At 38.9% G+C, this 15103-nt stretch overlaps 1 protein-coding gene across 5 annotated transcripts in view; it reads right to left on the bottom strand.

The window, feature by feature from the left end:
• Nucleotides 1-9105: 9105 nt before the first annotated feature.
• The window catches only part of eps8l1b (EPS8 signaling adaptor L1b), a 23212-nt gene continuing 17214 nt past the window's right edge, over nucleotides 9106-15103 (bottom strand). For 3 of the 5 annotated variants that reach the window (XM_079806348.1, XM_079806346.1, XM_079806349.1), the window contains 3 exons: nucleotides 13082-13244; nucleotides 11003-11135; nucleotides 9106-9421 (listed from right to left, as the gene is read on the bottom strand). In XM_079806348.1, coding sequence (XP_079662474.1) covers nucleotides 9335-9421; nucleotides 11003-11135; nucleotides 13082-13244 — 383 coding nt within the window. In that variant the 3' untranslated portion in view covers nucleotides 9106-9334. The remainder of the gene's footprint in view (nucleotides 9422-11002; nucleotides 11136-13081; nucleotides 13245-15103) is intronic. The other 2 variants (XM_079806347.1, XM_079806350.1) reach the window with 1 other exon arrangement.

A 15103-nucleotide genomic window follows, 5' to 3' on the forward strand; every position in this document is an offset into this window, starting at 1 on the left:
TCATTATTTTAGCTTAACTGCCAAACAACCACCCAGAAATCCATAGCAACCTAGAACAACCTAGCAACTGCATAGCAACACCCTAGCAACCACACAGAATACCTTAGTAATCTATCTATGCCTGCCTGTCTGTCTACCTTTCTGTCTGTCTGCCTGCCTATCTGTCTACCTGTCTGTCTGTCTGCCTATCTGTCTGTCTGTCTGTCTGCCTATCTGTCTGTCTGTCTACCTGTCTGTATGTCTGCCTATCTGTCTGTCTGTCTGTCTGCCTATCTGTCTGTCTGTCTGTCTGCCTATCTGTCTGCCTATCTGTCTGTCTGTCTACCTGTCTGCCTATCTGTCTGTCTGCCTGTCTGTCTGTCTGTCTGCCTATCTGTCTGTCTGCCTATCTGTCTACCTGTCTATCTGTTTGTCCATCTGTCTGTCTGTCTATCTATCTGTTTATCTGTCTGTCTACCTACCTGTCTGTCTGCCTATCTGTCTACCTATCAGTCTGTCTGCCTATCTGTCTACCTGTCTGTCTGTCTGTCTATCTGTTTGTCTGTCTGTCTGTCTCTTTCTTTCTGTCTGTTTGTCTATCTATCTGTTTGTCTGTCTGATTGTCTATCTATCTGTTTTTCTTTATCTATCTATCTATCTATCTATCTATCTATCTATCTATCTATCTATCTATCTATCTATCTATCTATCTATCTATCTATCTATCTATCTATCTATCTATCTATCTATCTATCTATCTATCTATCTATCTATCTATCTATCTATCTATCTATCTGTCTGTCTGCCTGTCTTTCTGCCCATCTGTCTGTCTGTATATCTGTTTGTTAGTCTGTTTATCTATCTATCTGTCTACCTGTCTATCTGTTTGTCTGTCTGTCTAGCTGTCTTTCTGCCCATCTATCTATCTATCTATCTATCTATCTATCTATCTATCTATCTATCTATCTATCTATCTATCTATCTATCTATCTATCTATCTATCTATCTATCTATCTATCTATCTATCTATCTATCTATCTATCTATCTATCTATCTATCTATCTATCTATCTATCATCTGACTATTTCTATCTATCTATCTATCTATCTATCTATCTATCTATCTATCTATCTATCTATCTATCTATCTATCTATCTATCTATCTATCTATCTATCTATCTATCTATCTATCTATCTATCTATCTATCTATCTATCTATCTATCTATCTATCTATCTATCTATCTATCTATCTATCTGTCTATCTGTCTGTCTGTCTGTCTCTCTGTCTGTCTGTCTATATATCTATCTGTCTGTCTGTTTTTTCTATCTATCTATCTATCTATCTATCTATCTATCTATCTATCTATCTATCTATCTATCTATCTATCTATCTATCTATCTATCTATCTATCTATCTATCTATCTATCTATCTATCTATCTATCTATCTATCTATCTATCTATCTATCTATCTATCTATCTATCTATCTCTCTCTCTCTCTCTCTATCTATCTATCTATCTATCTATCTATCTATCTGTCTGTCTGTCTGTCTGTCTGTCTGTCTGTCTGTCTGTGTCTGTCTGTCTGATAGACTACATGGTCTTAAACCCTTCAAACATCAAGCTTTTAAAACTACTTTTTTATGTTTTATGTTCTTTTCAAGTTCTTAATGTGAAGTTTACAACCCAGTTGACTTCCACAATATTTCTGAAACGGATTCTATCCATCGGGATGGTGACAAGCGTCTGTATGAATGTGACTGATGACCCTCTGATGACCAAAGGAAAGTTGGTTCAGTGCTTTAGTAAGTATATTTTGATTAACAATTATTGTTACTAAATCATTTAGTTTTCTCTTTATAATAGCATGCACTGATGGAATGGTTCACAATGACATTATGAACATAAGTAAATGTTGATGATTTTTTAAAATTATTTTGCTCTGATCCACACCTGACCAGTGTGCTTTCAGTAGTAATTATTTAAAGTTGCATTCTCATGTGCTCACAAAGGTCCATCCGTGCGTTCGGAGTCTTCTGGGGATGCAAAGCCGGCGTCTCCATGACACCCAGGGGGCGGAGCTTCCACGGTGCTATGGGAAAACAATCTGGACAATCTAAAGGACAGACAGAAGAACTGCAACAAAAGGCTTTAAGAGCGGCAGACAGCTCGTTCAAACCCAGAGCGCGTATGTGTGAGGCATTGTCTACATACACACCATCCATCAAGCGGTCAGGTGGCTCTCTCCCTCTCTCATCATTCTCTACAGCGCTCTTTCTACAGCATGAAATCAATTTTTAGCTCCTCATTTCCTTTGCCAAGAAAAGAGGCAAGTCTGCCAGACACACACTCACTCACACACACACACACACACACACACACACACACACACACACACACACACACACACACACACACACACACACACACACACACACACACACACACACACACACACACACACACACACACACACACACACACACACACACACACACACACACACACACACATTCCTCATGTATTCCCATTGGACTTGTTAGGTGGAGTCTGGGTTTAAGTCTTGCCTAATTTAAAATAAGAAGCATTTTAGTTCACTGATTATGATCCTAAAACTTTTCAAACACACACACACTCCATGATCAAAGATGCGCGCACACATGCATACACACACTGTCTTCATTGTCCAGACCACCCAGTGTGTGTGTGTGTGTGTTTGAGTGAGGGGTTACTTATCTATAGTTAGGGGATCAAACTATATATCTGCCTCCAAAAGTTAACAAAGCCTTTTTAGGGAAGATCCAGGGACATCCTTCATTTGAAAAATTAATTAAAAAAATATTTTTATAATTCATTAAATGTATTTATTATTTTATATATTTGTTTTCTTTACAAAAACTTTTAGTACAAAGGGTTTTCTATCAGGATTTTTATATAAAACATTCTCATTTACTTTAAAGGAATCCTAAAGCAGTTGATCCTATTTTTGTTTTATTTCATTATTAAAAAATGACGGGTTTGTTTAGTCTGTAGAAATATATAGCTAGGCTACATTTGCTATATATATGAAAAACATTAGCATCAACCTTATAGTATGTTTCGTTTATAGAGCTTTTCCTTTACATTCAGTGTGGCAATTGTAATATGGAATATAAGAGGTTTTCCAATGAACTCTTGGTGATGTTTTGGTGGAAAATGTTGAGGTGAAGACAGTGTATTTCCAGTCAAATGTTTCCCGATATTCCATTGGAATGTTTCTGATGTTCCAGTGGAATGTTTGTGATGTTCTGCTAGAATTAACATTTCTGGAGCGTGTCAGATGGCTGTCCAAAATCCAGTGCGTTATCCCGCTAGTATTTTTCTCATTATTCCGCCCTCGCGTTTCTCCGTGTCGGAGGAAAACAGAAGGAGAGGCTGAAAAGAGAAGATGTTGTGACGGAATTTTCATCATCTTCTCTGTGACTGGTGTCGGAGTGAGCGGTCGGATCCAAAGAGGCTTTGTGTCGTTATCACGGCTTGCTGAGTGACGCGCGCGCACACACACACACGCGGCGCGGGCTGCAGGTGCAGGATCCTGGAATGTGTTTGAAATGATGTTCACCTGCAGGGGCCGTGAGAACCTGAGGGACTCAACAGAAACACGAACTCCACAGAGATCAAAGGTCAGAGGGCATCTTTTTGCTCTCATGTGAAATATCCAGTCTGGATATTGACACACACACACACACACACACACACACACACACACACACACACACACACACACACACACACACACACACACACACATGCGAGTACTTCTCATCAACCAATACAAATCTTGAACAGGTGCAGTGAGAGCGTCTCACAGTCAGGATATGAGGGGGGTTTCGTTTGTGAGGGGGAACTTTATGTGAAGGCCTGGACGTCGCTCTACTCGAAAAGCAGGAAGCAAAGGCTTCTAGCTACACAAACTCTATTTCATGCGTCGTGTTCTGAAATGTGTCCGAATGCAATTCATATCAACAATGCCATGCCTTCTCAGGTTTTTTATATTCCAACATGGGTTGCACATTATTTACAGTACAGAAAGTACTGGTTAATATAAAGTAACTACATGTGTTAAGGTTCTAGTTACACAGTTATTGCAATAACTACACGGGGAACAGGACTGTAGAATAAAGTGCTACTCCAAAATGTCTGTCTATCTGTTTGTTTGTCTACCTGTCTGTCTGTCTGTTTATTTGTCTGTCTATTTATTTATCTATGTCTGTCTGTCTATCTGTCTGTCTATCTATCTGTCTGTTTGTCTGTAAGTTTGTCTGTCTGTCTACCTGTCTGTCAGTTTGTCTGTCTGTCTATCTGTCTGTCTATCTGTTTGTCTGTCTGTCTACCTGTCTGCCTATCTGTTTGTCTGTCTGTCTGTCTGTCTGTCTGTCTGTATGTTTGTCTGTCTGTATGTTTGTCTGTCTGTTTGTTTGTTTGTCTGTCTGTCTGTCTGTCTGTTTGTTTGTCTGTATGTTTGTCTGTCTGTTTGTCTGTCTGTCTGTCTGTCTGTCTGTCTGTCTGTCTGTTTGTCTGTCTGTTTGTCTGTCTGTATGTTTGTCTGTCTGTTTGTTTGTCTGTATGTCTGTCTGTCTGTTTGTCTGTCTGTCTGTATGTTTGTCTGTCTGTCTGTCTGTCTGTTTGTTTGTTTGTCTGTCTGTCTGTCTGTTTGTTTGTCTGTCTGTTTGTCTGTCTGTATGTTTGTTTGTTTGTTTGTCTGTCTGTCTGTATGTTTGTCTGTTTGTTTGTCTGTCTGTTTGTTTGTCTGTATGTCTGTCTGTTTGTTTGTCTGTCTGTCTGTCTGTCTGTATGTTTGTCTGTCTGTCTGTATGTTTGTCTGTCTGTATGTTTGTCTGTCTGTCTGTCTGTCTGTCTGTCTGTTTGTTTGTCTGTCTGTTTGTCTGTCTGTATGTTTTGTCTGTCTGTATGTTTTGTCTGTCTGTTTGTCTGTCTGTATGTTTGTCTGTCTGTATGTTTGTCTGTCTGTCTGTCTGTCTGTCTGTTTGTTTGTCTGTCTGTTTGTCTGTCTGTATGTTTTGTCTGTCTGTATGTTTTGTCTGTCTGTTTGTTTGTTTGTCTGTATGTCTGTCTGTCTGTCTGTATGTTTGTCTGTCTGTTTGTTTGTCTGTCTGTTTGTTTGTCTGTATGTCTGTCTGTTTGTTTGTCTGTCTGTCTGTATGTTTGTCTGTCTGTCTGTATGTTTGTCTGTCTGTCTGTATGTTTGTCTGTCTGTATGTTTGTCTGTCTGTCTGTCTGTCTGTCTGTCTGTCTGTTTGTTTGTCTGTCTGTTTGTCTGTCTGTATGTTTTGTCTGTCTGTATGTTTTGTCTGTCTGTTTGTTTGTCTGTATGTTTGTCTGTCTGTCTGTTTGTTTGTTTGTCTGTATGTTTGTCTGTCTGTCTGTATGTTTGTCTGTCTGTTTGTCTGTCTGTCTGTTACACAGTTTGTCTTTGTCTAGTTACACATTAGAAATGAGCAGAACGTGTATAACAAATAAAAATACTTTCAAAGCAAACAAATGAAATGTTAAAACTGATCAACGAAATCTCAAAAGCATACACATTATGAAATGTCTGTCTGTATGTTTTGTCTGTCTGTTTGTTTGTCTGTATGTCTGTCTGTCTGTCTGTATGTTTGTCTGTCTGTTTGTTTGTCTGTCTGTTTGTTTGTCTGTATGTCTGTCTGTTTGTTTGTCTGTCTGTCTGTATGTTTGTCTGTCTGTCTGTATGTTTGTCTGTCTGTCTGTATGTTTGTCTGTCTGTATGTTTGTCTGTCTGTCTGTCTGTCTGTCTGTCTGTCTGTTTGTTTGTCTGTCTGTTTGTCTGTCTGTATGTTTTGTCTGTCTGTATGTTTTGTCTGTCTGTTTGTTTGTCTGTATGTTTGTCTGTCTGTCTGTTTGTTTGTTTGTCTGTATGTTTGTCTGTCTGTCTGTATGTTTGTCTGTCTGTTTGTCTGTCTGTCTGTTACACAGTTTGTCTTTGTCTAGTTACACATTAGAAATGAGCAGAACGTGTATAACAAATAAAAATACTTTCAAAGCAAACAAATGAAATGTTAAAACTGATCAACGAAATCTCAAAAGCATACACATCTATCCATGCATCAATTAATTGAAGAATCAAAATATAAAAATACATGAAAAATATGTTCAAAGAATTAGAAATATTTTTTGATTCTGATGATAAATGTTTTAATTCATGTGCCCTCATAATCTTGAGTCAGAATAACTTCCCCTCCCTCCTGCAGTGACATCTCTTCTCTGTTTGCTGACGCAAGGGCGGGGCAACCTGTCACTCACATGAGATCCACCAATAGCAACCTTTCAGATATGTCACAATCATAGACTGTAAAAAGTCCCTGCACTATCTTCCATTGGAGAAAAGTGAAGCCGCCAATGTCTGAATATGGCGCTGATATCTTGCACTGATTTGGGACCTGCGCAAGCGGCAACCTCCATCAGTTTCTCTTGAAGCTGATACAGAAGTGACTTAAACTGCAGTTCATGGACTGGCCACTAGAGACATTGAGCTCATGTTAAAATGCCCAACTTTACAGCAGAAGAACCCCCGTTTTTATAGCATCAAATAACTAAAACCAAACTTATTCTGAAAAAGGAACACTTGAACTTACATCAGCATGATAATAACTACCCAAAATGACAGAAACCATCTTTTGAAAACATTGATTTGAAGTGTAATTTGATTGTTTATTTTGTCTCACGTTCCATTAGAATACATAGAGGGGGCGGGGTTTATGAGCTATACTGGGATCAATCATCTGGGGGCGATCAAGGCGCTTCGGCTTCACTTTTCAGGACTTGTGCGGCACACTTGGTCACAATGGAGAAGAAAGAACGATCACAACTTACGTTTCAATGTTGACTAGAGTAGCACTTCAGTCAGTTAAACTGTCTTCATGTCTGCACTCGGGTTAAATACCTGATTGCATTGCATTATGAGTTCTGAATCACGGCGTGAACTAAATCTTTTCAGAAAGCAAAAAAAAAAAAAAAACCCGGAAATGTGAAATCCGAGTCGAGGTTAGGACGGTTGAATCTAGCAGTTTACAGGTAGATTTTATAACGACACCTTTAAGTGATTGGAGAAAGGCTGCATTAAACTTACATTCATTCATTACAAAACAACTGCATGATTAGACACTTGTTCATGGGTTCACCATATTTAAAAAAGAATCATTCGAAATTAAGGTTCGAAACAATATGACGTAATGAAGAATCGTTTGGTCTAATCACTTGACTTGGCGAGTTCGATACAAGCTCTGAATCACTAATTTGAAACAAAAGATTCGCAAATGTTCACAAAACAAAACAATTTTGCTAACAAATCGACTCCAGGGTCCAATAGGGAGCAGAATCTCATTGAGCTCATGTTAAAATGCCCAACTTTACAGCAGAAGAACACATGTTTACAGTCTGGTTAGCATGGTCTATACGGCTAATTTTGCTCTTCATGACGACTGTGAGGGGGTGAATTTCTTGAATTTATAATTTTTTTATACATTATATAAAGCCTTAAAGTTCTGAATAATTAAGGGTGTGGCCATTTTGAGTGACAGGGGGATTGTCGTTTATCTGCTTAGTAATCGCGTCACCTCAGCTCCGCCCACGTCCCGCCTCTTTGCCTATTTTCTGTGATATAATATAAATGATATAAATATATATACATGCAAATATTTCTTAAATATATAGGTGTATGTGTGTGTATTCAAATATACATCATTATACACAGTACACACACATATATTATGTAACACAAACTTTTATTTTGGATGTGATTAATCGCGATTAATTAATTTGGCAGCACTAAAAAAACAATTCGGAAGCTCCCATCCGTTCAGTACTGCCATTGAGATGAGCGAATGCTAACCGCTCTCTCCAGGTACATCACACTCTCGTGTAATGTTTCGGGCCTAAAGCATCAAACTTATGTTTGTACAGGTTCAGTGTGTGTGTGAAATTATAATATGGGTTTAATTAGCTAATGAATCTCACGCACAAACTCTGCAGCTGTCTTAATCAAACATACAAACACACATTCCTCACCTCACCTGACACGACACCCGCGCAGCTGCTGAGAAACACACACACACACACACACACACACACACACACACACACACACACACACACACACACACACACACACACACACACACACACACACACACACACACACACACACACACACACACACACACACACACACACACACACACACACACACACACACACACACACACACACACACACACACACACACACACACACACAGAGCGCCAGCATATAAAACCTTTATGTGTGTTCAATGTGAGAACTAGGCAAGATTGTATATATCCTTATAAAATGAGTTACCCTCCACAAACTAGTGCATGGTTAGTATTATTGGGATACTTAGAGGTTATTCTTTTTATTTAAGTAATATATTAATTTTAGTTAAAGCTTTAGCAATTTTGTTGTTCTTTCAGTTCATAAAATATATGGCTTTTCATTTAAGTTAACCCTGCTAGGAGCAACAGCAGATCTAAGCTCACTTAAACTGATTCAAGATTTGATCTAGTTAAAGATAAACTGCGTTTGATTAGATTATTAGTGAGTCATAATTATTCCACTTAGGTATTTTCTTTTTCGGGTATTTTACTCCTTGGGTTGATTGAAACTAAAGCTGACTTTATCATTTGCTTTGTCTGAAGTTCCAGAACTACACAAGTGACACCAAAACTTTGTATTACCTCTAGATGGGCACATATATAGTTAGGTTTGTAAGTATTAATATACATAATAAGTGGTATCTGCTTAGTTAAGCAGGTCTGTGACTGTTGCTCTTCTTGTCAAAGTGCATGTTGACATTGATGGACCTTTAGTGCATTGATTCCTTCTGAACTCGTTTTGTTTTATTACGTGGATTTTAGTTCTGGGTAAAGGCCTGGCTGGGAACCCAAAGGTTGCAGAAGTCCAAAAAGGGTTGATCCATATATCCACAACATCACTGTGGACAAGACACTGATTACTTTAGCAATGGTGAAGTTTGTTTTGCACAGGCTGGTGTCTGCTGCCCTCTTGGGGAGAAAGAGGAATCGCGAGTTTGTGCATTAAATGTATTTATTGAGAATATATTAGTAACCCATATTACACAGGTAATTTAGATGTTTGTACATCATTGTGCAGATTTACAATTCTCATTTCATGCCGTAAAGCTAAATGGGTAAACAAAATCTATAACGCAGGTTACAATAGCATAAATGATCTTGTGCTCTTATATATACAAGATGCAGACAGAGAGTGTATTTGGACACTAGTCTATTCAGTAGATCTTCATAAAGTTCCACTCTCCAGTTTCAAATCCACCTTCATCTTCTGCTTCTCCATCACCGTCTCCAGCTCTGTGGCTCTGTGAGCGTCCTGAGAGAGACAGACAGCTTTTATTAGGTTGAAACTTTACCACTAGACTCTGTAATGAACCATGTTTAAGCAAGTGGTTAATGCGTCTTTGCCTAGTGAGCCAATACTTTACTGTGCAGTATACACTGATCAGGCATAATCATAAAGATTGTGTTGGTCCCCCTTTTGCTGCCAAAACAGCCGGCATGGACTCCACTAGACCCCAGAAGGTGTGCTGTGGTATCTGGCACCAAGATGTTAGCAGCAGATCCTTTAAGTCCTGTAAGTTGTGAGGTGGAGACTCCATGGATTGGACTTGTTTGTTCAGCACATCCCACAGATGCTCGATTGGATTGAGATCTGGGGAATTTGGAGGCCAAGTCAACACCTCAAACTCATTGTTGTGCTCCTCAAACCATTCCTGAAGCATTTGTGCTTTGTGGCGGCGCATTATTTGCTGAAACAGCCACAGCCACCAGGGAATAACGTTTCCATGAAAGGCTGTACATGGTCTCAGCAATGCTTAGGTAGGTGATACGTGTCAGAGTAACATCCACATGGATGGAGGACCCAAGGTTTCCCAGCAGAACATTGGCCAAAGCATCACTGCCTCCGCCGGCTTCTTGAGCAGTTTGAGCTCCAGTAGCTCGTCTGTTTGATCGGACCACACGGGCCAGCCTTCGCTCCACACGTGCATCAATGAGCCTCGGCCGCCCATGACCCTGTCACCGGTTCTCCACTGGTCCTTCATGACCCTGTGGCCGGTTCTCCACTGGTCCTTCATGACCCTGTGGCCGGTTCTCCACTGGTCCTCCATGACCCTGTGGCCGGTTCTCCACTGTTCCTCCATGACCCTGTGGCCGGTTCTCCACTGTTCCTTCCTTGGAGCACTTTTGATAGAGACTGACCACTGCAGACCGGGAACACCCCACAAGAGCTGCAGTTTTGGAGATGTTCTGACCCAGTCGTCTAGCCATCACAATTTGGCCCTTGTCAAACTCGCTCAAATCCTTTCGCTTGCCCATTTTTCCTGCTTCTAACACATCAACTCTGAGGACAAAATGTTCACTTGCTGCCTAATAAATCCCACCCACTAACAGGTGATGAAGAGATAATCAGTTATTCACTTTACGGTCATAATGTTATGCCTGGTTGGTGTATACCAGCAATTATATGATCTCGACTGAAATATACAGAAAATCAAAGAAAGGTGTGTCATTTCTGCAAAAGGAGTGGCACCAAACAGATTTTCAAAAATTGCATTGATTTTAAATATGAATTATAACTTATTGGTATGTTTTGAATTAAAAAGCACATAATTTAGTATAAAACTACTTTCTTTTCACTAATAAACCAAAATGATGCTGTACATCAGGGGATGTATGTCTGGACAGGAGAGAGTGGATTTTATGTCGTGATCTTTTAGAATGTCCAGTGCACATTTGGGAAAAATAATTCAGGATTTAGAATTTTATGATTTAAAAACATTCTAAATGTAGAAGTAGAGTTTGATTTACTCCGCGATCATTACATGTAGCTTCATATAAAACAACCGAAGCGTATGACACCTAGATGAAGTAAATGCAAGTGTGTTTGTTGTACCTCTATCTGGGCTCTCTGTACGGTCAGCTGACTGTAGACTCTAGCGCCCTCCTCAGGAATAACAGCACGCAGCTCTTCTTTATTCAGAGAGAACAGCTGAGCTCCGTTCAGAACCCGCAGACACTGAACAGTCCTGCACACACAGCAACAACACAAATGTTATGACACAAATATGGATTAACTAGTACAGGGGTTCTCAACTCTGGCCCTCAAGCTCCACTTTCATGCAGAGTTTAGCTCCAGCCTTGATCAAACTCACCTGCTTGTAACTTTCTAATAATCCTGAAAACCTTGATTAGCTTGTTCAGGATTGTTTGATCAGGGTTGGAGCTAAATTTTGCAGGAAAGTGTAGAGTTAAGAAAGCCTGAACTAGTATAGAGGAGATAGATATACAGACATATGCTTTAAAGGGATAGTTCACCCAAAAAGGAAAATTAGCCCATGATGTACTCACCCTCAAGCTATTCTAGGTGTATATGACATTCTTCTTTCAGACGAATTCAATCAGAGTTATATTAAAAAAAGTCCTGGCTCTTCCAAGCTTTATAATGGCAGTGAATTGTTGTCTCCTTAATGAAGTCCATAAAAGTGCATCTATCCATCATATAACTGCTCCACACAGCTCCAGGGGGTTAATAAAGGCCTTCTGAAGCGAAGTGGTGCGTTTGTGTAAGAAAAATATCCAGATTTAAAACTTTATAGACTAAAATAACTAGCTTCCGGCGGATTGCCATACGCATCGCTTTACGGCGAAAGAGTAACCCTTTGACCCCTGTTGAACGTTTACATTATATAAAGCCTTAAATTTCTGCATAATTAAGGGCGTGGCCACTTTGAGTGACAGGTGGATTGTCGTTTATCTGCTGTCTGTTAGTCATCGCGTCACCTCAGCTCCGCCCACGTCCCGCCTCTTTGCCCATTTTCTGTTATCCGGGAGTGACGTGCAAACAAGATGGCGACGGCCAGCTCGACCCTACTTCACGCTTCAAAACTGCTCTTCAGAATCCTATGGGTGACGTCACGGACACTACGTCCATATTTTTTTACAGCCTATGGTATTGACAAACGCAGAAGCATAGATGATAGAGCAAAACAAAGAACCGGTCATGAATTAGAATCTAAAACGAGAATTTTTAAAGAGAAATGGCGGAGGATTTGGATATAAGAGAAGATGGGCTTGAGGTTGTTGCCCAGCACTATCCGCGAGAGGCGTCAAAGCTTGAGATGCTTCTATACATCGCGTCAGGGGTCACTCTTTTGCCTAGTTATTTTAATCTATAAAGTTTTAACTCTGGATATATTTCTTACACAAACGCATCACTTCGCTTCCGAAGGCCTTTATTAACCCCCCGGAGCCGTGTGGAGCAGTTATATGATGGATAGATGCACTTTTATGGCCCTCATAAACGAGACAACAGTCACTGCAATTATAAAGCTTGGAAGAGCCAGGACTTTTTTAATATAACTCTGATTGTATTCGTCTGAAAGAAGAATGTCATATACACCTACACTCTAAAAAAAAAAGGTTCTATATGGCACCAAAAATGGTTCTTGGCTCGTAATCATTGGGGAACCTTTTTTAGTGCTATATAGCACCAATTTTGGTGCTTCAGGGGTTCTTCAGCGGTGCTATATAGCACCTTAGTCAAAGAACCGGTGAAGAACCACTGAAGCACCAAAATTGGTGCTATATAGCACTAAAAAAGGTTTTTAGAGTGTAGGGTGGCTTGAGGGTGAGTAAATCATGGGCTAATTTTCATTTTTGGGTAAACTAATCCTTTAATCCTTATATCATCAGTCTATAGAATGTGACTAATCAGGGATCAGTGAAAAATCACATTTTACCAGTCAGGACGTTACACACAGACCAATTTCGGACCGGTTTGTTCACTCAAATTACAAAAGACTAATGCTCAGAAAATGCGTAGGCAAGTTTCTATGATTAATACAGGCCTAAATCATACTAAACTAATGCGGGGTCAGTTTTTTTCCATGGTCAGTGATGTGAGGTGTTCTTGGAGCAGATTGTGATTATTAATAGTTCACTGATTGCTGTGGTAAAGTGTTTTCTGACTCACGGTTCACTGAAGCCTTTCTTCCGCAGCCAGTTTTCCACCTCCGCCGGCGGTGAGTTGTAATCCAGCGGCGCGGACGTGTCCGTCGAGCGAGGAATGGTCAGTCGAGGAGACAGATTCTTCCCGCTGGTCAAGCGGTGCAGCAACTCGTCATTCACCTGCATCGCTGACACAGAACGAGCGAGTCAATATGAGCACAAGAAGAAAGAGCTGCCCGCAAGTTTCATGCACTATTATTGTATTATAATACATTATTATTGTACTATTTTATTTTCAGCAGGGTTATTATCGTTAAAGCTGCACTATGTAACTTTTCCGGCCGCTAGAGGCCGCCTATTCAAAACAAAGGCGTAGTTTGATGACGCCAAGTTTAAGCGCAGAATCTTGGGACATGTGGTCTTCACCTCAACCGGTGGGAAAGAATCGGGATAGGACTCGGGCAGAAATCATGTTCATGATGCTATTATTAACGTTACTGTAGTGTGAAGCAGAGCAGGATGAGTGTTGTGGAGCTGAGCAAGGCCGCTGGAGTGATTGATTATGAGAAGAGCGCAACACACACCTCACAAGCAGCAGGACTTTTATTATGCCACAGTCACGGGCGCCATTTCCGGTTTTCCGGTCATGAGTATGAGGTAACGCAGCTCAGTTTATCATATTAGACACATCTGGGTGTGTTGAAAATGATGTTATGACGTTACTCTGTGCGTTCACTCAGCGGCTGCTATGACACTTGTTCACACTGCAGTGAGAGTAAAGCGTTTCTGCAGAATAAAACCGGAAACCGAGGGGAACACAGATATGATGTCATCGACAGGCGACTCCCTCACACGTCCCGGTTCCTCGGGTAAAATAGCAATTTCTCACGATTTACAAATAGTTGGAAACATTTGGGATATTGTAAATACTCAACTGAACAAAATATATAACACTGGCCGAGGTTTGTAAATATTTTACTGCAAAAATGTTACATAGGGTGAATTCAGGGTGATTGGACACTTTTTCCAAGTCATCTCAATGGCAAAAAGTGTCCCGATCACCATAAATTCACCCCTATTGCAGCTTTAACTAAAACCATAAAAAGCATTTTAATTACGTGAAATCAATTCAATTAAATAATCATTTTTTTGCCAAGGCAACATTTCGTATTTTCATTAAGTACTAAATTAACTAAAATCAAAATTAATTAAAGCTATAGTATGGATATAGTATGGAAGCTTGTATCCGCCACAGAATAAAAATAAAAAAGGTAATTGCGATATTTTTTTCATCTCATAATTCTGACTTTATAACACGCAATTGCGAGTTTATAAATATATATATATATATATATATATATATATATATATATATATATATATATATATATATATATATATATATATATATATATATATATATATATATATATCCCAAATCCCAAATTCAGGTTAAAAAGTCAGAATCTTTAAAAATATATATTTTGTGGCGGAAAGAAGGTTCCTTAATATAGAGCTATTTTTAAATTAATAAATAAATGACAAGAATATAAAACAAAATTAATTTTAAATTAAAATATGAAAATAAAATCTACTTTAAAATTTGAACAGAAACTATAATAGTATATCAATGATACTAAAATAACTACTTTCATTTTAGTTTAAGTTTTAGTAATTTTGTTATGGGCTATTGTAATATTTATTCAACTTTTTTCCCTCTTTTTAGTGTTAATTCATTTTTATTACAGTTTTAATCATTTTAGTTCTTCAGTTAGTTGCCAAGGCAATATTATTTTTTTTTTCCATTTTCATTTTTTTAATTAAAAAAAAGTTAGCTTAATTTAATCTTTCTATTTAATTTGGATTTATTTCATCTTTCTTTCAAATACTGAAAACTGTTTTTAACAACACTGGTTTGAGAAGCACTTTTGATCTAGGAGAAACTTGAGTTACACTTTATTTTAAGGTGTCTTAGTAATAGTGTAATCATACAATTAAGTACTAAGTAATAGTAATTAACTACATGTACTTACTATATAATTATGGT

This window comes from Gobio gobio, assembly GCF_949357685.1.
Source record: "Gobio gobio genome assembly, chromosome: 23".
NCBI lineage: Eukaryota > Metazoa > Chordata > Actinopteri > Cypriniformes > Gobionidae > Gobio > Gobio gobio.